Source organism: Myxocyprinus asiaticus, chromosome 46 (genome assembly GCF_019703515.2).
Source record: "Myxocyprinus asiaticus isolate MX2 ecotype Aquarium Trade chromosome 46, UBuf_Myxa_2, whole genome shotgun sequence".
Taxonomy (NCBI): Eukaryota; Metazoa; Chordata; class Actinopteri; order Cypriniformes; family Catostomidae; genus Myxocyprinus; species Myxocyprinus asiaticus.
The window spans coordinates 4,183,015-4,206,671 of record NC_059389.1 but is presented as its reverse complement, the minus strand read 5'-3'; the positions used below and the strand labels follow the sequence as shown (position 1 = coordinate 4,206,671).

General features: G+C 35.6%; 1 protein-coding gene across 2 annotated transcripts in view; it reads right to left on the bottom strand.

Moving 5' to 3' along the window:
* Positions 1–15: 15 nt before the first annotated feature.
* LOC127435797 (epidermal growth factor receptor kinase substrate 8-like protein 2) overlaps positions 16–23,657 on the bottom strand; it is a 64,149-nt gene continuing 40,507 nt past the window's right edge. For both annotated transcript variants that reach the window (XM_051689505.1, XM_051689506.1), the window contains exons 5-21: positions 22,239–22,400; positions 20,582–20,731; positions 14,669–14,748; positions 13,532–13,641; positions 13,370–13,434; positions 11,948–12,074; positions 11,537–11,625; positions 11,275–11,349; positions 9,975–10,123; positions 9,523–9,679; positions 9,362–9,396; positions 7,627–7,732; positions 7,397–7,528; positions 7,238–7,286; positions 5,405–5,588; positions 5,038–5,170; positions 16–2,916 (exon numbers count right to left, since the gene is read on the bottom strand). In XM_051689505.1, the coding sequence (XP_051545465.1) occupies positions 2,842–2,916; positions 5,038–5,170; positions 5,405–5,588; positions 7,238–7,286; positions 7,397–7,528; positions 7,627–7,732; positions 9,362–9,396; positions 9,523–9,679; positions 9,975–10,123; positions 11,275–11,349; positions 11,537–11,625; positions 11,948–12,074; positions 13,370–13,434; positions 13,532–13,641; positions 14,669–14,748; positions 20,582–20,731; positions 22,239–22,400 (1,878 nt within the window). In that variant the 3' untranslated portion in view covers positions 16–2,841. The remainder of the gene's footprint in view (positions 2,917–5,037; positions 5,171–5,404; positions 5,589–7,237; positions 7,287–7,396; positions 7,529–7,626; positions 7,733–9,361; positions 9,397–9,522; positions 9,680–9,974; positions 10,124–11,274; positions 11,350–11,536; positions 11,626–11,947; positions 12,075–13,369; positions 13,435–13,531; positions 13,642–14,668; positions 14,749–20,581; positions 20,732–22,238; positions 22,401–23,657) is intronic.

Sequence of the window (23,657 nt, the reverse complement as noted above, 5' to 3'; positions counted from 1 at the left end):
CATAATCAGTGTTGTTTGTCATGTTTTCCAATAAAATACGTAATTAAAACAAGATTAATTAACTTGCAAACAATAAGACTTTTTTTTTTCAGAGAATGTATCTTGAATTAAGTTAATTTTGTCTAGCACACTGGACATTTTTTAAGCATAAATTTGACAAATTAGTGATGTTTACACTTTAATGAAGTATAACAAATTTAATTCAAGATTAAGACTTGTTTTCAGAGAATATATCTTGAATTAAGTAAATTTTTCCTACCACATTGGCCATTTCAAGCATAAATTTGATTAAAAAGAAATTAGTGAGGTCTATGCTTAAAAAAAATTAAAAACAAAAACACATTTTTTATCTTAATTTTGCTTCTCAAGAAAATGGATCTTATTTTAACCCTTTAAGCTCTGAAGGTTTTTAAAGATTTCCAGTTTCAGTGGCATACCCAAAATTAAAGGCTTATAACTCGACAAAAAAACAAAACAGAAAAAAACAAAAAAACAAGGTTAAAGTGTTTGGTATTGTTGTGAAGAAAAATTTTCAAAGTTTTTAATTATACAGATTATAAATTCTTGGACTCTCAGCCTAAGAAACTACTGGAAAAAAAAAAAAAAAAAAAAACTTTTCCCCATATTTTTCTGATTTGACATTATAAATCTCTGGGCGTAAATAAGGTGGCTCAGAAAAACTGCTTTTGTTTAGTTCCCAATCATGTCACCTGTACATGAGTATCAATTTTGTGTTGATACGACAAAGCAATCAAAAGTTACTGCATTACAAATATTATTTATCCATGTGTCCAAAAGCCTATCCAAACAAATAAAACAAAAATTGTACATAAGAACTAATTACACATGCAAATACAACAATGACTAAAGGTATGCTCTCTCTCAAAAGAATGCAGACATGATTTTAATGAGATTTCACAGAATGAGTTTCAATCTGTGTCATTTGAGTCATCATTGAGTCTGTATCATGTACTTGGCCATCTAGTGGTGACCATATGTAATTACAGTGAACGATCCTCTCTGCCCATATCTGGATGACTTCCACCTCTGTTTGCAGTGATCTGAATCCTAATACGATTGTTTTAGTGTTCCATAATGCTAGACAACGTACTACATAATTTCCGATAAAGTCATTTGATCCAGGAAAGTTAACGTGTTTTTAGCCAGATAGCATATTATGTGCTGTGTGCAAATTGTGCTTCGTGTGGATTTTCTAATGATCTATGCATCCAATTACATCTCGTTTTAAAAATAACCGCCTCATCTAAATAATGGTATGTGAGTTTAAGATCTGTTTATTTTTCGTAAAGATATAAGTGAAAATGCAGCAAATTAGCAACACCTGTTTACATGTAACATGTATGTCAATGACTTACTCAAGTATGTTTTTGTCTGTGGGTAAAAAAAATAGGCTGGTTTTATTCTACTCTTTGAGAGCTTTCCAACAACATATGACACATGGCTATTTGATCAGTTTGATACATTTACAGATTACAATAATATATGCAGAGCAATTTCTTTTCATAAATGATCAAAACGGAACACTTCTCATTTGTCTGCAAATTTCAAAGCACTTGTTCAGTTTTGGTCATAATGCTTACATGCATTGGAAAGAAAAGCTTCTAAGCTTTCAAACGATACCTATTTTGTGTTTGTCAAGACAGTAGTTAGTAATAGTTTGATAATGAATCTTTTTCTCGCGGGCCCGCCGTAGGGCCCATCCAAGCTTAAAGGGTTAAGGATAAGCTTCACTGGAAAACATGACAAAAATAAGATTCCAAAATGTGTGTGTTGTTTTTCTGTTGTTATTTGCAGTGTGCTCTTTATAAAACAGATTAAAAACACATTTTCAAGACAACTTGTTGAGAGGAAAAAAAGATGCGCACAAATCCAATAGATACATTTACTGTTCTCGCATCATTCATTCGTGATAATGATCAGCATTAGAACATGTACGTAAAGACTAGATTAAGCATGTTATTTACATATGCAGCGCGACAAATTTCTTTTGAAAAGAGACACATACATCAAACCCCTATACAACATTCACTCTGCCCTTATGGACACAAATTCTGTGTGTTTTGCAGGTTTGTATACCTGTCAAGAACAGGTCCAGATCATATTTCACCCCAAACCTCAAAAAGGAACATTTTTATAATTATATTTTGATTAAAGAAAACGGAAGCCTGTTTTTAGAACCATTAATTTTGTTTGCACTGTGACATTTTCATGACAATTAAGCACATTTCTCACCCAAATCTCAGAACTTTGAAAAAAATATTATATATATATATATATATATATATATATTGTGTTTGTAATTGTTGTACTGATTACATTAATTTATGCTAATTTAAGTCAAATCATTGTATTACAGTAATGTGAATCTAATGAGAATAATGAAAATTACAAATAAACTCAGAAGTAAAAGATGCATTACAGTAATGATGCACAATGAAAATGTGTTCTTAATTGCAATGAAAATAATGTCACAATGCCAATACTATATATATATATATTTTGGCTGAGATAACATGGATATGTTTTCAAGAGATTCACCCATACATTGTTTTCATATGATAAAAGAGCTGATAAAAGTGTTTTCCAGCATGAATAAAATGCAGTCATTTCTGTGGATAAATTACAATAAGGTCCATACATACACTGATAATAAAAAACACCAACAATAAATATACAATTGAAAAATATATTGGATTAGGTCAGCATTTGGTCGGCAGCATGGCTGAATCTACAGCATGTCATCTAAGTTCATTATTTTCAGAAGGTCTAGTCGTTACTGTTACCAGGTGACAATTTGATTGACAATCCTTGAGAGCGCACTCAGTCGGCGGCAGATTCGATTTTCTCTTGCCGTTTCTTCATGATTTCCTGCAATTCTGAGTCTCCTCGACTCTTCTGATGGACATAAAGAAGGCAAATAAAAGATATTAGTACATTCCTATGGTTCTCATTAATATTATTTATAAAGTCACAGCCAATGATTTTTATGCAGATTTTGTTTTGGGGTGAATTTTGGAAAAATGTTGCAAAATTGCTATGCTGGTCATTTGGTGTTGTAAATATTTCACCACTGTTATTTTAGACAGTGAGTGGAAGTTTTTAATTCACAACATAATTCAAAAAAAGTATGTGTAAAATAATTTGTTACAAGCAGAAAGGTAAAATTCATGAAAATGTTGACTGTTTAGCCTCTTCCTGGTGCATTTTTGGGCTGCCGCCTGCAATTTTCCACACTCAAATTTAAAAGCTCACCATTAGCACATACTGTGGACTAACTGCCAAAAAATTGGTCTCATTTTTTCAGAAACCCCCCCAAATTAAAAAAGACTCAAATTATTCATAAATAATATTGTATATTATATATGTTTACAATCTCATGATGAATATATGTTGTTGTTGTTGGTCCTAACTTTGTAATTAAGTAATTCTGGTTCTGTTCACTCTACCTCCCTCCAAAAAGTCTTATTTTATTCCACTAGATGGAAGCAAGTACTAGAAAAAATAATTTCTCCTTTATCACCTTCCATTCACAAAATGACGATCAAAATGACGATCTGAAATGTATGTGGATTTTAGCCCCCACATTTATAGACATTTGGTCTAATTTTCAGTTTCAGTTTCATTGAATATCTCGGCCTCTGAGTAGACTATAAGCTCAATCTAAGTGTCATTAGAAAGCTGAGATCCTCCCCTTTTATCATCAATAGTTGATAACATATATTTTCAATGATTTGTTTAGCATGCTTTTCCTGCTGGATGGCATATTTTGTTCTGGACATCTAAGATATAACATTGGATTATTCACACAAGCAACCACACAGACAAGTAAAAAATGGCAATTTGTTTAGAAAACTGCCTAAGGTGGGGCCTGGGTAGCTCAGCGAGTATTGACACTGACTATCACCCCTGGAGTCGCGAGTTTGAATCCAGGGTGTGCTGAGTGACTCCAGCCAGGTCTCCTAAGCAACCAAATTGGCCCGGTTGCTAGGGAGGGTAGAGTCACATGATTAGTGGTTCTCGCTCTCAGTGGGGCGTGTGGTGAGTTGTGCGTGGATCGCTGAGAGTAGCATGAGCCTCCACATGCTGTGAGTCTCCGCGGTGTCATGCACATCGAGCCACATGATAAGATGCGCGGATTGACGGTCTCAGAAGCGGAGGCAAGTGAGACTTGTCCTCCGCCACCCAGATCGAGGTGAGTAACCGCACCATCAGGAGGACCTACTAAGTAGTGGGAATTGGGCATTCCAAATTGGGGAGAAAAGGGTATAAAAAAAAAAGAAAGAAAACTGCCTAAGGTAAAAGCAAATTTAAAGTATTTGGCTCTTTGGGGCTTACAGAAGCAGTGATCGGGGTTGTTTTTTCAGTGATGTTTGTTTTTGATGACTTAGAGATATCATATTTCACTTTGTGAATCTTTTAAAAAATCTTTCAAACTGTGGTATTCGGGCAACAAAATAAACAGTACAGTCGCATTCCTGACAATGAAAGTTTCATTTGATATATGATTTGTCTATTAAAGTGCTATCTGAAAGACTTTTACATTTATATTAATATTTCTACCACATGACTTCCAGGTAGCGCTGATTTGCGACACAAATGTTTTCAGGCCTTAATTTGTTATTTTATATAACATAAATGCAGAAGTGGTGGTTATCTCTGAAAATGTCAGATTCTAAGCTTTCAAATGATACCACATATGTCAGACTTAAACATTTTAAGCGTAAACTTTTTCATGACATAGCGCCCCCTTTTGGACCCTCAGAGTTGAAGAGGTTAAAACTAATAAGGACTATTGATATTGATGACACTGTATATTTGCTGGTATAATCAAAATAATAAAAAAAACACCCATCTCTGTGTAATATAGTTGATTAATTCTACCATGAGTATAGTAAACAATTATGATTACTGAATAGGCTCCATTGTGTAAATCTAGGAAATCTTATTGCCCAGTGTTGCATTTTTGCTTTGCTTCGAAAATTTATGAAAGCTGATATTTTTGTTTGTGTTGCTGACCTCTAGTTGTGCTTTCTGTACAGTGATCTGACTGTAGACTCGAGAGCCTTCATCTCCACAGACGGCCTTCAGATGATCTTTATTCAGAGAGAAGATCTGAGCACCTGTCAGAATGCCCAGACGGTCCACCGTACTAACAGAGAGTGACAGTGAATAATATATAAGGCTAAATATAATGCCAACATATTAACCCTGAATTAAATAAAATAAAAACATTACTTTGTTTATTTATAATTAACTTTTTATTTTCCAGAATATCCCCAAGCGGAGGTTTGGTCAGATATAGCTAACTTCTAGAAACAATTTTGTCTCATGAGTAAAGCTGAATAAACCTCCACACATAACCGCACGTTTTATTAAAACTTACGGTTTTGAGAAGCCCTTGGAATTGAGCCAGGTGGTGACCTGGGCGGGACTGGAGTCGAAGGACAGCGGGACTGTGGAGCTAGATTGACGCTCCACCTTGAAGTTCCTCGTGGGCGGATTAACCTTGTTGCCGGTGATCAACATTAGCAGCTCATCGTTGACTTTATCCATCTGGTGAGTGTGACCTGAGACAGAACAATGATGCTCATGTAGCCAGACTTTTGACAATCAGCATAAAGTCTGATTGACATTGCAGCTTATTCTGGCCAAGAACTGCCCACTTACACAGGAAGATGTTCATTGACAAAGTGTTATCAATGCTAATGAAGACGAGACGAAAAATATGCACCATGATGATCATTTTAACGTAAAAATGAATACTGCAAGATATTAACTGTTTTGGCGGCACACGGAGGACCAACAGCATATTAGGCAGGTGGTCATAATGTTTTGGCTCATACAGTACTGTGCAAAAGTTTTAGGCACTTGTGAAAAATGTTGCAAGGAGGATGTCTTCAAAAATAATGACATAAATAGTTTTCATTTATCAATTAACATCATACAAAGTCCAGTAAACATAAAAAATCTAAATCAATATTTGGTGTGACCACCTTTGCTTTAAAACAGCCCCAATTCTCCTAGCTACACCTGGACACAGATTTTCTTGGTTGTTGGCAGATAGGATGTTCCAAGCTTCTTGGAGAATTCGCCACAGTTCTTCTATCTATTTAGTCTGTCTCAGTTGCTTCTGTCTCTTCATGTAATCTCAGACTGACTCGATGTTCAGTGGGGCGCTCTGTGGGAGCCATGACATCTGTTGCAGGGCTCCCTGTTCTTCTATTCTAATCATTTCTATTAGCAAAAGTAATGTTTGGGAGTCTAACATTTATATTTCCTATTGACACACTAAAGCTGAAGATATAAATAACCATCTTAAGACAAATGTTTTTGTGAAACATCTTAAGTGCCTAAGACTTTTGCACAGTACTGTATATGGAATATTACAACTTGACAATGAAGCGAATGAATGGGTGAACTTGAACTAAGTTGAACTTGTTGTGAATTCTCGGTTTCCTTTAAAACGTGCTACATGCAATGCAAACTCCAAAATTGGCTTAATATTACACGGCCTCTAATGCATGAAGAATTCAGAATACAGTAATGGAAAAGTAGCTAATGGTTAAGTATATTCATTTTATGCTTTTATTTCAAGAGCTCAGGTTTTCACAACAAGGACAGTTGTGTGTTTTTGTATCTTTATATGTTTGATAAATATAATAAATGTAAAAAATATTTTAGTATTTCTTTGACATATTTTGAATATTTGATTAAAGTTAGGTCTGTTACAATTTTACAAATTTAACCTTTAACAGTTTGATAAAAAACTGGTTGGTCTGTTACAAAATTACTTTTTTCATTGACTAAAATTATATGTAATTTTAATCAGAGTAAAACTGACTTAAATGAATGAATATGACATGACGAAACACTGACTAAATTTAAAGGACATTTTCGTCAAAATACTAAGACTATGACTCAAACAAAAGACGGTGTAAATATGAACACTGTTGACGTGACATCATCGGATAAATCTGAAATTGCATATACTTCCAAAAACAATGCAGAATACATAGTTATGCTCAAGGATATCTCCTTTGTTTGCAACTAAATGCCTCAAACAAAAACCAAATTCAACACCATGAACTTCCCAAACAAGTTCTTGGGAGCTTGTAAAAACAGCGTAAAGCCAGCCAGACTGGATTGGATCTTGCCATTTCGATAAAGCACTTTCCATTTTTTGTGTGCAAAGTGATTAATTATGTTAATAACTCACCGTCTTTCTCACTACCCATTGAACTTGAGGGTGACTGTCCTCTGTATGACTGTGTGACAACAAGAGAGAGAAAAAGAAATAAGCATTTGTAGGGATGAATAATGTTAATCTGAATCAAAACCTCTGCCGTTTTAGTGTGTATATCTGTGCAGCTGTTACCGGACTGTAGGGAGGGTCATTCATAGCTTGAGGATCCTCTAGTTTCACAACATCCAGGATGTTATAGGGCACGTAACCCGCCTGACCACTTCTGTTCCGCAACTTCCACCACTGTTTATCATCCTCCAACACCTTAACACAAATATACACATTATTACATCTATCATAAGACAGCACACAGCCTCAGCACAGGTAAAAACAGCACATACTGTACATCACAATCATCATACCTCCAGAATTTCATCCTGTAGCACTGAAAGCTCGTTGGCATTGCGTGCCACAAAGTGGTAGCGGATCTTTGCATACTTGCGAGCAGCAGGAGACGATGAGTAAGAACTGAAAAAGTGAGAGCTGGTCAGGGAGAAATCTTCAGATCATATTTAAGCAATAAGGCACTTGAGGCTGTGTTATATTGTAAATATATTCATGTATCAACTTGACTGCTTTTAGAAATGGTTACAACATAATACAAATATTTTATTTAATGTTTAATAATTAGGGCTATCAATTTAATGCATTAATTAATTGCGATTAGTTATATAAAAAATAATGCTTTAAAAAAATTAACGCAATTAATTTATACGGAATATTCCTACCATCAGAGCAATTCAAGCTTGAAGTACCATCTGTTTTCATCAGGGGGCAGTAAGCGAAACTCCAGCTGTAATTCTGAATGCAGGGATCTCGAGATGTGTTTCAAACTACGTTTAACGTGACACCGTGACATAAAAACTTTGTGCACATTGACGCAACCTTAGAAAAGCCCTTATATAAATCTATCTCGGACAGATTGATGAATTCCATTACAAAATGGATTGTTGTGAATTGTAGGCCAATGATTGGCTTATGTTTAATTATATGGAAATAAATAATATATTGACTTCTATGCATTTTAATTATCTGAATAATTATTGTATAATATATATAATATATTTATGTTATCTAAGGGCCTTTCTCAAAAAGAAAAATAACATGCAATTAATTGCAATTCATTTGACTAGTTATCACCATGTCATGTAATTAATTCAATAAGACAGCCCTATTAATAATACATAATAGACATATTCAAGAAACAAATTGTCATTAAAATGATATGTCATTCATTAATATTGAACAATGAAGTGTTGTATCGACCAGTCAGCATCCAGGATCAGTTTTATAAGTCAGCAATTGAGATGTAATTTTTCCATGTTAGTAAATCCATAAATATGGAATAACACATTTTCTACCAATACAGGATTTTCAATGGCCAATGACAATATCTAAAGAGCAGGGTGGCCAATTGCTGATATAATCTCAGTGTATATGATTTAATACAATTTACTAAGAGTAAATGAGTAAGTTAACACTTAGTTTACACTATATTTGTGGTTATTATCCAATGGCAATCCCACTAACACCTCAACTAGAGGTTGACTGATATTACCGATATATCGCCGCCGATGGTTTGTTTTTGGAACTATTGATTATCTTCAAAAATCAAAGCTGATAGTAACTGATAGTTTTTTTTATTTATTTATTATTATTCCTTTTATAAGATTATAATAAACGAGCACTCCGAATAGGTTTTGTTGTTAAGTAGATATAAGTTAATCATATGTTCATGTTAAAAGTCCATGTTATTTTGACTGACGGTGTCCATAGAGAAAAGGAAAAAAGTCTGGTTTTTTAACTGGATTGCTGATCATCTACTATTGATGAATTACTGCTCATACAGTATTAGCCTATATATTAATGTTTACTTTATAGTGTTTTTATTGTAATACATTGATGATTTAAGAGTGACTGTTTTGTTTCCCTTATGTTTTTGTGTGAGCTGGCAGCATAGACTTTTCAAAATAAGAGTCCCTGGTATTTCAGGCTTGTTTACAGTCCTGCATTATGGACCAAATCTTATTTTTTGTTTAATGGTTAGTATTGGGATTTTCAGGGTCCTTCTCTGTCAGGAGAGTAGGACAAACTCACCCGTTTGACGAGAGTGATGACTGTGATCCAAAGAACTGACAGAGAAAAAAAGAGGGAAAAATGTGATGTCCATGAATGTGTGGTTTACAGAGAAAAGATTTGCAGACAGTAATAATAAACACAGTGACATAAATCAACATACACATATGTCTCTCTCTCACCTCTTCTTTCCTGTATTCTGATTGCACTGGGGACCTCGGCATCCCCATGCTTTCCGTCTCCCATGGTGACGTACGGAACAGTTCCACCGGCGGCTCCCAGCCGTTCCGGAACTTTGGGACATAGAGAGGAGCGCACTGATCTTTCGGCCAATCAGCTCTAAGGCACAAAAGGAAACATTATACTCTGAATTGTACTCCAAACAGAATTAGACATACAACAGAGTTTTTGTATAAGAAATATCACTAATGAAAAATGTCACTAATGAAATGCAAGCAAAATTGTGAAAAAAACAACAACAAAAAATTAAGCTAAAAAAAGCGTTTTTCAAAAAAGCTAGTTGTGTGAAATATTATTCACACAATATTTACTCCAAACACAATATACCCTGAAAAGAAATTTAATAATGACTAACAAGCAAATAAATAAAATAAACAAAAATTCACAACAGTACCTGGGTCGTGTCCATCCATCTCCGAGCAGCTCAAAGATGGTCATCTCTTTAGGAGTCAGATGTCCTCGCAGGAAGTCCACTGAGTCCCGGGACAGATGAGGAGAGATGACTGCACGCGTCAGATCGGGACTGCCACAACTCTGCAGGATCTGAATTCACAAACACAACACACATAATACATTTTCACCACTTATATAACCGGTCAGCTTGTCTGGAGACTGCCCTCTTGTCAGTAGCTGAAACCCTGCGACTGGCGAGTCTGCTGACTTCGACACAGTGAACCACAAGATCCTCCTGTCCACCCTCTCTGACCTGGGCATCACAGAAATTGTGCTTGGATGGTTTGAGTCATATCTCACTGGCAGATTGTTCAAGGTCTCCTGGAGAGGAGTGGTGTCCAAGACACACCAGCTGACCACTGGGGTTCCTCAAGGATCAGTGCTTGGACCCCTCCTCTTCTCGACGTTCACAACATCACTCAGACCAGTCATTGAAGCACATGGCTTTTCCTACCACTGCTACACAGATGATGTGCAGCTCTAACTGTTGTTCCAGCCTGATTACCCTACTGTCTCAGCTCGTATCTCTGCCTGCCTCTCAGACATTTCGGCCTGGATGAAGGAACGACACCTTCAGCTCAACCTTGCCAAGACAGAACTCCTCGTGATCTCAGCCAACCCATCTGTTGACCACAACCTCACTATTCATCTTGGTTCAACTACACTAACACCAACCAGAACAGCCCAGAACCTGGGACTGGTGGTAGAAATTAGATAACCATAATTTCACTGCACACATCTCATCAACTACCCGGTCTTGCAGATTCGCCCTTTACAACAGCGACGACTGGTGGTCCCATCACAAAGAGGCTCAAAGTGTATGTCATGATCGTTCATTTTCTCTGCTCCTCTGTGGTGGAATGTACTTCCAACCTCCACACAATCTGCTGTTACCTTCTCAACATTCAAGAACCAGCTGAAAACACATCTGTTCCATGAGCACGTAACCAGTCCACACTAATTGCACTTACTACTGCACTTAACATGCACTTAATGTTAAAAAAAAAATCCTTGTCTGTCTTTCTTCTGTGCTAGCATCTTTACTACTGGTACTGCAGATGTTGTTAAACTTTGTATGACAAATTGCTTGCTATGTGTCTCATTTGTAAGTCGCTTTGAATAAAAGCGTCTGCTAAATGACTGTGAATGTATCTTTTTGAATTTCTTTAAGTTATTTTTTGTGCTCTTCACACAATCAGCAGAGTGGCAGTTGAAATGTATTCATTTCTACATTTCCTCACCATTTCAAGGGGTCCAAACAGGAAGTGTACAAGCTCTGAAGCAGTGGGGTTCTGAATGTGCTTCTTCAGTTTGGCCTGTAGAGGGCGCACAAAGTCAACAAAATCATGATTTAAAATGTTAAAGCACAAACACAATGAGAGTGAGAATATTTCAAATAATATTTCATTTCAAACCACTATGACCAAATCAATGCTTGTTGCAAAAAAACGTTTTAAGTTTAGGGACAAAGAGAGATATTGGTGAGTGATATTATAAACCCACCAGCAGGTTGAAAGAAAGTTTCAGCTTCTGAAGACAGTCGATAAACTCGGCTTCTGAAGGAGGCTTGGCTCGTAAAGTCAGCATCCCCTCTGAAACACACAAGCCTCATGAGAATCATGTTTGAGTATCAAAGCATTTAAATGTATAAATATACCATCAGATTTCTTCTAACAAGATAAGAGCTTAAGTGAGGAAATAAATGCATGAATATGATTTAGCAGATGCTTATCCTTAGTCACCATTCACTTTCATTGTATGGAAAAGAGATGCAATGAAAGTGAATGGTGACTGAGGCAAACATTCTGCCAAACATCTCCATTTGTGTTCCACAGAAAAGTTTGGAACAAAATGAGGGGTGGTAAATGATCATAGTTCATCCCTTTCTTAGCAGCCAGTGAAAATGTGCTGTACCTGCTGGTCCTTTCTTCTTGTTTTTCTTGCTCCTGTTGCGCTGGTTAAGTTGAGCGAAAGCTTCAGCTGCTTTATGAAGACGCGACACGAAGCTCTCGATGTCATCCAAGGCACAGTTCAGGATTTGCTAAGGGACACAAACACCTTTACTTTGCTATCTAAATGAGGATGCACAACAGATGTCTATTGTTTGTATATAAAGCTAACCATAATTACTACAGGTTAACCCTAATCCTAATAGAAAAGTTCTCGACAGATAGATAGATAGACAGACAGACAGACAGATACAATATTTATAGTCATTTCAATTATATATTAAAGATAGATAGATAGAAAATATAGATATAATAGATTAATATCAATTTTATATATATATATATATATAATGTATATTTATATACTGTATATATAATAATTGTATTATTACAATTTAATTATTATAACGTTTTTATAATTATTACAATTTATATTAAATATGGATGGATGGATAGATAAGTATTACAATTATATATGATAGACAGACAGGCAATATATATTTATAATATAATAGCATTCATTTAATATATATATTAATTCATTTATATATATATATATATATATATATATATATATATATATATATAATATGATATTATATATAATTATGTGTGTAATATATAATAATTTGTATTATTATAATTTAATAATAATTATTATTATTATATTTATAATAATTCTTATAATTAAATATTATTAATAATTATTATAATTATTATTTATGAATAATCACCCCCCCCCCCCCAAAAAAATATTGATTTTGTCTCAGATGTTTCTCCTAAAATTCCTTACAAGAAATAAAAATAGAAAAAAAAAAATCAATTGTTGAAATAAAGTAAGAGTGTAGAGTTTTAAAAATGAAGTGGAGAGCATAGCTAGGATAATTGGTCTTGGATGAAATTGATGAGAAATGTTTGAGTTCATATTGAGATCTTTCACTTTTGATGGCAGATTTGGTATCTTGGGGAATCTTAGCACAGTTTGAGACATTGTTGAGATCTCTTCTAAAACTCGTAGTGAAGATGTGTGAAATTACAGGTGTTTTTTCACAGTTTTCTATTTTCACAGTTTTTTCAACATGTAAACTTGTTGCTGTCTAGAAGAAACAACTGCGTATTAATGAGATTTCATTTGTGCCTTGTCTTTCCTATGAGTCAGATTAAGAATATCCCCAGGGTTTTGTCAGATTTAGCTCACTTCTGGGAGCAAATCTGAACTCAATTTATAGCCAGGTAAACAAGTAATACACAAACACACTGAGTGAAAACACGGCCTGAGTTATGTCTCGATTGATGAAACCACTTATCTGGTATACTCAATCCTTCAGTGTGTTTTAGATGTGTGTGTGTGTGTTATCCAATGTTACAGCATGACATAAGCACTCACCACATCCTTCTCAATGCGCTGGGCGAGTTTCATACTGGACTCAGGATCCAGAGGCAATAACTCATCTTTGACACATACACAAAGAGAGAGTATTGAGTATCAATGCTTTTACTGTAACTCAGAGTAATAACATACAGAGTGTGCACACAATATGTGTATCACCTTTTATTTCTGTAGCTGCCACACGACCTTTGACCCCATGGCTGGGGCTTTTAGGCTCAGAAGGTGGGATGATGGTTTCTCGATGGCGTTTCATCTTTTCTTGGTTCATTCTGATGGAGGAAAGGCCAAAAACAAGTGAGCTGCCTACGTAGGCAACATTTTAAGGCATCTTTAGTGTGCTGGTGTGCGAATAGCTGTACAACGTACTGTCTCCGATGACACCGTAACTGGTTTTTCAGGAAGAAAATCACACGGTTTCCAAACCACTAGTCTGCATGTAACCAAACCCAAGCACTGATAGCATCCGTAAATAAATGAACAACTATTACACAAAAGATCAGAGCAACCTCAGGGTAAATGTGCCTTTACTATCCACTTATCCAGTTACTTGTGTTTAGGACTGCTCGATGTCGTAACAGAGTTACATAACAGGGGAATTAAAAATTCTGTCATCATTTACTCCTTAAAGTTGTCCTAAACACGTATGACTTCATGTCCTCCATGGAGAACAAAAGGAGATTTTGCAGAATGTTCACACAGCTCTTTTCCTTATAATGAAAGTACACAGTGACCAGGAGATGTCAAGCTAAAGAAAAAAAGGTAAAAAACGCACCATAAACGTATTCCATACAACTTGTGCGCTATATTCCTACTCTTTTGAAGCCATATGATTTTAATAGTTTGACGAACAGACTTATTTTAAGTCGTATTCACTGATAATCTTCCCTGCTCACAAGAAATGCAAAGAATAATGCCATTTTGATGCCATTTGATGCCAAACCTGGATTGACACTTCACGACATGCCGAGTGCTACGGCAAAAACAACTTAAATTTAGGTCTGTTCCTCACACAAAGACTCCAAATATAGCACACAAGTTATACAGACTACTTTTATGATATTTTTATTCTGCTTTGTAGTCCTTTTTGGAGCTTGACTATAAGCTACGATTTTATTGTAAGGAAAAGACCAGTGTCAACATTATGCTAAGCTTCTCCTTTTGTGTGTCATAAAGCTTTTGAACAACATGTAGCTGGTTTTATGATGACAGAATTTACATTCTGGAGCGAATTATCACTTTAAAAACAGTTACAGTAGTGATGAAGCTTTTTTTGTGTCTCTCAGGGCTGGAACTCACTTTAGCGTCTGTGGTCGCGTTTTCTTGCCGCGTTTGTTGTCTCCCAGAGCACTATCAATGTCAGCATGCACCATCTCTGCCTAAACACAAAAAACACAGACAGAAGACAGCTCATGATTATGTTTATCACCTTACAGAGCACTGTAGTGTGGCACGAGTGTTTGTAGCTTGCTAGCCTGCTTAGCATTGCTTATTCTTATAGGTTCATCGGTTTATCCTTTGCCATTTTACCACATCCTTTTTTTTTCCCGCTTTTCTACTGTTTCAACTGCATGTATTTTACCGAGCGCACCTGTTGTCTCTCTTTTTTCTTTTTTTTCCGCTTGTCTGCATCTCGTGTCTCAACTGCGTGCATTTGTTTTCTCCTCTGTGTTTTACACGGATTATTGCATCAATCTCAAACATCTGCTGATTAGGAACCACATCGATCTAGAACCCTCGCCGCTCAAGAACAACCATAACAACAACAAGAACAAACAAGTGCAGTAAGTCATGGCATTCACTCATATTATTGCTTCCTGCACTGCATGCCACATGTTTACTATAGCTTCTTCCATCAGCAGTGAGGGATTTACGTGTGATAAATGTAAGGAATTAGTCAAGCTGACGGAAAATATTAATGAGTTAGAGAAACGCATCCAAACACTAGTTGAGGTCAATGAGAAACAGAAGCCAGTAGATACTGTTTCGGATGCTGGAAGTACAGCAAGCAACACACACACTTTGGTTCCGGATGTAGAGCCCCCACAGCAGGGCGATTGGGTGACTTCTCAGCGGCATACTTGCTCAGTAAAGCAACACCACTCTCCCATCCCTGTTAGGGTCTCTAATCGATTCTCCCCACTCAGTGAGTGCACCCACTGAGCATCATGTTGAAAGAGCCTTAATTATTGGTGATTCTATTGTAAGGAACGTGAAAATAGAAACTCCAGCCACTATTGTTAAATGCATTTCCCGGGCACGAGCATCTGACATCAGATCAAATTTACAAGTGCTGGCTAATGCTAAATGTAAATTTTCTGAAACTGTTATTTATGTTGGCACTAACGATGTCCGGCTTCGCCAGTCGGACATCATTAAAGATAATGTTAAAGAGGTGTGTCAACTTGCATCAAGAAATGGTACATATGAAGAATTTCAGTCAGGATTTAGGCCCCATCACAGTACAGAGACTTAACTCATCAGAGTTACAAATGACTTGCTCTTATCATCTGATCACAGCTGCATTTCTCTTCCAGTGCTTTTAGATCTTAGTGCTGCTTTCGACACCATAGATCACAACATTCTCTTGAATAGGCTGGAGAATTATGTTGGCATTAGTGGACTTGCATTAGCATGGTTTAGGTCCTATTTATCAGACTGCTTCCACTTTGTATGTGTAAATGAGGAATTGTCAAATCAAACAAAAGTTAAGTATGGAGTGCCACAGGGATCAGTGTTAGGGCCTCTGCTTTTCTCCTTATACATGCTTTCCTTGGGAGATATTAACAGGAATCGTGGAATAAGTTTCCAGCGTTATGCCGACAATACCCAACTTTATATTTCTTCAAAACCCAATGAAAATTCACAATTCTCCAAATTATCAGAGTGTATCAATGAAATCAAAGATTGGATGGCCAGAAATTTCCTTCTACTCAATTCCGACAAAACAGAGGTACTAATTATTGGACCAAAAACTTCTAAAAATAAGCCGCTAAAATATAATTTGACTCTCGATGGATGTACTGTTATGTTGTCTTCTTCAGTGAAGAAATTATGTGTTATATTTGATAACAATCTGTCCTTTGAAAATCAAATTTCCAATGTTTTTAGAACAGCATTCTTCCACCTCAGAAATATTGCTAAGTTATGACACATGCTCTCTGTTGCTGATGCTGAAAAACAAATTCATGCGTTCATGATCTCAAGACTAGATTACTGTAATGCATTACTGGGAGGATGTCCAGCAAGTTCAATAAATAAACTTCAATTGGTTCAAAATGCAGCTGCCAGAGTTCTGACTAGAACCAAGAAATATGATCATATTAGCCCCATTTTATCATCGTTACATTGGCTACCTGTTCAATTTCGTATTAATTTTACAATTTTGTTAACTACATACAAAGATTTGAATGGTCTAGCTCCACAGTGCTTAAGTGACCTTCTGACATGCTATATTCAGTCACGTTCATTACGATCGCAAAATTCTGGCCTGTTAATAGATCCTAGTATATCAAAATCCACAAAAGGAGGTAGATCCTTTTCCTATTTGGCTCCTAAACTATGGAATAGTCTCCCTAACACTGTTCGGGATGCAGACACACTCACTCAGTTTAAGTCTAGACTAAAGACTCATCTATTTAGCCAGGCATACACCTAATTTATCCTTCAATTCACAATCAGACTGTTTAGTTAGGTCTGCTGGAACCAGAAACATCCGTTCGTGCTTGGTGTCGGACTCCAGTGCTATGTGTCTCTGAGTGATGAAGACTAACTGCATCCGGTGCTAGCCAGACATCACCTCAATCTATTACGATGGACTTCAGAGGATGAACTGATGCCAACTGTAAGACATCGGATACTTCATATGCCACTGCCTGAACCTTAGACTTACAATGGACCCCACCGAACCTCACCGAAATGACCCGCCGGTTGAACTGCGATGCACCTCATTGATCTCTGCCTGCATCACCTTGGTCTAATGATGTACTACACTCTTGAAATGGAATACATAGACTATCAATTAATTTCCAACAAAAGCCTTTATCAGCCAACTAACAAGGACAATGCATCTATGTGAACTTCTCCAGTTAATCCAGGATGAACTTCAAAGACATCAGTCATTAATCTTACAGTTCATACAAAAATAACACTTTTTTTTTGTTTAAACACTGACCCTTAACACTTACTTAGTTTAATCATTTTAAACCATGACTTGCACTGCACATAAATAACTAATATTGGCATTATATTCATGATGTTAGTCAGAGGGGAACTGGCCCCCACAGTGAGCCTGGTTTCTCTCAAGGTTATTTTTCTCCATTAACCAACATCTTATTGGAGTTTTGTGTTCCTTGCCACAGTCACCTTCAGCTTGCTCACTGGGGTTCTACATACAATTATTATATAATTATTACATTTATATACACAATTTACAATCATATTTAATCAAACTACACTGTAAGACTTTATAGATATTACAGTTTCATTTTTTTGTTAATGTATGATTTTCTGTAAAGCTGCTTTAAAACGATGTGTGTTATACAAATAAAAATGACTTGACTGTAGGAATTGAAAGAAAGATAAAGTTCAACCAGACCGATAGCTTGACCATATTACATGTATGGACATGTTCAGAATGTCATATTGTCATACTACTCATACTATTTTTGCTGTATGCATTATATTTACTGTGCACAGTATGCAAATTTTATTTTTGTATGTAAAGTGCTACAGTATATACACTGTATACCAAAACAATAGTTCACTGTGATTAAATTGCACTTGTTTCACAAAACCAAAGTGTATTATTTTCACAGTTGTTGTTTATTACGTCATATATATTACGTCATATATACAATGCCCACATTCCCAGATGAAGTGTGTCCAGGAATGTATGCATACTATTCACATGCATACCTAAATTACGTGCTCTTTTAACAGCTGAGGAGTACATTCTTTATCTAATGCAGTACATACTCTGACAGTATGCAAATTAGGACACAGCTGTACTGTTTACAAACAGAGCACACAGCATTAAATGTAAGACTTTACATTTCCAATTATAATGGAAGTGATATATACTGCGATTTTTAACATCGTCTTTTTGACTCATTCGATTGGACTGCCAAAATTAGTTTTTAATTGGATTAGAAATGCACAATAACTCTATTTGTTCCTGAGATGATGACTGGTCACTACTCGTCGTATGCAGCACTGTGCAGACCAATCAGTGCCAGCTTGATGCAATGTATGCCAGTTAGAAAGTTTGACTGCTGCTTCGTCTCCATGAAATATGCCATCAAAGTGCCCAGAGCAGCTGCATAATCTCTGATGATGACACAGCTTATTCCCGATTCACCATTTTCCGACAATGACATGCGCATCGTGTTTAATCTGGCACCTTTAGTTTTGCTAACTAATTTGTGTTTTTATAAGAATAAAAATCTCTTAATCTTATATAGCATTATAAATGATGAAAAAAGCACTCCTTTATTGGTATTGAAATAATATAGGTTAATATTAGGATTGTGTCACACTTAATTAGTTGTACATGCTGCAATGACAATTACAGGAATATTCTGTGTTCAATACAAGTTAAACTCAAATGACAGCATCTGTGGCATAATGTTGATTACCACAAAAATAATTTCGACTCGTTCCTCCTTCTCTTTAAAAAAAAGCACAAATTTGGGTTATAGTGAGGCACCTACAATGGAAGTGAATGGGGACAATCCGTAAACGTTAAAATACTCACTGTTTCAAAAGTATAGCCAGTCACTTACTAACCTTTTCTGTGTAAAATTACAGTATATACAAATATACAACGTGGTTGATATGACGATGTAACACTACAAACCCTAAAACGACTGTAACACTATGATTTCAACAACTATACGGCTCAAATAATACACAAGTTATAACTCTATAACTCCGTGTGTATCAAATATGATACACAACATTTGATGGCTCCTGTTTCACTCTCTGTTCAAGCTGACGAGCCAAATAACCTATGGTAAGTTTCACATGTTTATGGCACTATCTAGTGGTTATTTGTGAAAAAAGTGCTTTCAATGTTTATATCGATCTATTTAAAATTGTGAAAAGTGACTCTTATGTTGGGATAAATGATAGCTTATTTTTATAAAGTAAAAGTGACTGTAATGATTATATTGTTACTGATATTTTAAAATGAGTATTTGCTGAATATAAGCAACTTGTGCCTGGTTAAAAGTTTGTATATTATTTTATTGAAAAAGCCCCTTTGAAATCCATGTATCAAATATGATACAACAGGCTTTTGAGGAAAATCTCTCAATCACTATTAAATTACATTCATGCACACCACAAAAAAATCACAGAGCTTTGAAAATTCTGACATATACATTTTATAAGATATATTTAAAGTGTGAACTAATATTTCTGTGTATTTTCATATCTGCAGTCTGCTCTGTCATTATAAACATCTCATTATTTTACATTACAAGCTATTATGATGTCATCTCACCATAAGTTCATGAGACCCAGTGAAAAAAGTTTTACAATATCCCTTTTTTAAATATCAATATAGTGTTTGGTGCATAAAATACATATGATAAAAACTGTTTATTGTTCATATTGTATTTGATGTGCTGAATTGAACTGTGATACATTTTAATCCATATTTATAGACTACGGAGAGGAAGTTGTCATGGCCAAACTCTCAAACATTTGGTATCTCTGAAAAGCCCAGAGAGTCCTCTGATAATACCCCTGTAGAAAAACTTCAGTAACAAATGTCCTACACACAAATGAATTGCTGGGCCTCAGGAGGATAATGACCTTTAAATATGATACATAAAAATCATATATAGTACTAATGGTACTAAAAACAGTTTAATGTCAAAAAATGTGTCATATGAAATATATATTCATAGTGCTTTTATAAAATTATAAGTTTCACATTTCTGCTTTTAAACCCTCCAGAAATTGGCCCCGTTGACTTCCATTGTAAGTGCCTCACGCTAACCTCGTTTTTTGCTTTTTTTAAAGAAAAGTATAAAAAATTTTGTGGTAATCAACATTATGCCACTAATGCTGTCGATTGAGCTTAACTTGTATTGAACCCAAAATATTTCTTTAAAAAATCAAATCTGTTTACTATTTTTAAAAATAGTAGACAGTACACACACAGTATGCAGTAAGCAGTATGCTAGTTCTGTGCGTGTGTCTCACCTCCACCTCGTCGCAGTAAAAGAAGTGAATGTCTGGCTTGTGCTGTTCATTGTCTTGACAAACGAGCAGCAGGACGGAGGGGTATCGCGTCTGATTCAGCAGCGTCTGACAGTGCTGGACTGTAAACACAGGAAAGACCTCAAGATCCTCCTGAGAGAAAGAGAGAGAAACAGTAGTACAGCTGTCTAATAACATCGAGAGAAACAGTGATCATGAGAATTCTGAAACAAATACAATATAGTATAATACTAATAGACAGAAACAATATCTAACAGATGCTACAGTACTTCATTTCTTCATACACCATCCTGGTCTTTTTGCAAATGATTAATCAGTCACATTATTACAAAGTAAAATAAACGCTTCTCTTCGTAATCTTTTATCAAAATATAATAACTCTACCCCTGAAATAACTTTCTTTTTTGGCTGATGTCACCAAAGTCGCTTAAAGGGATAGTTCACCCAAATATGGAAATGTTGTCATTGTTTACTCATCCTTATATATGACTTGCACACAAAATGAGATGTTGAGCAGAATGTTAGGAAGTGACAGCCTCGGTCATCATTCACTCTTGTGTAGGTTTGGTATGACATGATGACAGAAATTTAATTATTGGGTGAACTATCCCTTTAAGTTTCAACCAACGGGTGGCGACTTACATTCAGGTCAGGCTCCAGTATGGACTTTCACCGACTTTCACAATGCATTAAATTCCCAATAGATAAAAGTTTTTGTCTCGTTAAATATTATGTTTCAGAAGTACGTGACATTTCTAGGTTTGCGAATGCCATTTCACGTTGAGTATAATGTCCTTAAAAATAATGCTAGTCTAGTCTGGAAACACATAAACAAACCTGATTGCCAAAAAAATGTGTGATCGATGAACTGAGGAACATTAATTCAATTAAAAGAGATACACTTCTTTGCAAAATTTGATATACAAACCATTTATTCAATTTGAATAATGCAACTGCATTAAATAAGATTTTAAATAAGATAAATAATAGGATTTCTTCTGTGTTTATTGTTCATACGTAAACCTTGGTGATAATGATTAATGAGGTCAAAGGTGTGCAAGTGTTGGAAGTCACATTGATATTAGCTGACTAATGACATCACTAATCGGACTTATTTCATACGGTTCACACGATTGACACGGATGGAACTCTCCCCATTCCGGCAGATCAGATTACATTAACCATCTGGGTCAAAGCAGGCTTAGTTAATCGGACAAAGGCGTGGAACATGCATATGTCTGTCACTCTTTTCACAAATTCGTGTTTCCACGATCTGCTAAGAAACATGTGTGAACTTGAGGGGAACTGACTTCATACATTCACTCAAAATGATCGAGTATCAAGAAAACACAATAATTGTGTGGCAAGACTCTTTTTGAACTTCTAAACGTTTCGTACAGATCAAAATTCAGTACCAACTATACACAAACATGACAAAAAGACGATACATTGCGTCTAATTCATCAGACAGCCCACAAAAGTGGTGGACTGATTACTCGAGTAGACAAAACGACTAATAAGTCTGTCCTTAATCAACAAAAATTGGTGGAAAAGTGAAGTTCTAAAAAAAAAAAAGCATGCATCATTTGTTTGCAGATGAGACTTGGTTTGATATTTTGTTTATCACATGCACACTCACCTTGGTCTCACAATCGAGCAGTTTGATGGATTTGTCCGTCACCTGCAGCAGCATTTCCTGTGTCCAGATTTTGTCTTTGGAGTCGAGCAGGATTAATTTCTTAATGGCATCATCCACCGTCGCAATGGATTCTGTCTTATCCATGATGAACGTGGAGAGATGCTGCAAACACACAAATACACACAGAAGGGGATTCACTAAGAATTAACTGCGCCTTGTAAAAGCACCTATTTAAGTGCCTGTCTGCGCCTGGTTTACTAAAGGCATTATGCAGATCAGGCAAGGTATTTTAAATACTCAAGACACGGCGCTGAGTGTGCATGCTTAAACTAAATTGCGGGTGGTCAGTAAATAAGACGCAGGTCTAGGAGATAATACTGAGATATTAAAGAGATCTCATATGCAATTTTTCTGTGGTGGAAACTAAGACGTCAAAGCAGGCCATTGTATGGTAAATATCCCTATAGGACAGCACACAAATGTTCTCATGTTCTGAGACACACCTTTGTATTTTCTCCATTGTTTCTTTGTATATAGAGACAAAGATGTTGCAACTCTGTACCAACATCTTAGACGAATGATTTGTCATTTTAAAACAATGAGTAATTCAGGCACACACCTCCCTATAATATTTTTATATCCACTTCAGTCCTTGTGTGTTTGTGTGTGTGTGTGATTGGTTGTGGGTGTATGTTAGTGTCATAATACACACAATACTATGTGTCAAATAGTGATCCCTAATGCAAACTTACACCCATCAAAGAGAACATATTATTTAGAGCATCATGCATGATTAATAAGCAGATTAATACGTGACAGGTTGTATAAAGGTAGGTGATCTCAGCATGGGCGCTGTGGATTAAACACATAATCCAACCACAAACACGTTTATTGACACGTCTGATCAGAGTTAAATCTCATGAAACCTGTCAAAAAATCCCAAAAAATTAAAACAAGGTATGATATTGCATTTTGAAAATTATGCAAATTTTTAGGATCATTAAGATTATTTTCATAATATTTAAGCATAATGCAAAAACATCTCATTATCATTACTGTAATGTGAAAAATCTTACTGATCCTACTGAAATAGGCTTTACTTTCTTAATGATAAAAAAATAAAAAATAATATAAATATATATATATATATATACACAGTATACACACAGGGTTGGGAAGGTTACTTTTAAAAAGTATTTTGCTATAGATTACAGAATACATGCTGTAAAATGTCATTTGCAACATATTCCTTTAGATTAGTTAAGGTCAGAAATGTAATTTAAATACTTCTGATTACTTCTTCAGCAATGGCAGATTTTTACTTGTTTTGACCATAAACAAGTAAATAAAATAAGAAAATACACTTCACTGTAAAAATACATTCTCTTGAGTTTTGCTACTCAAGTAAATGTATCTTGT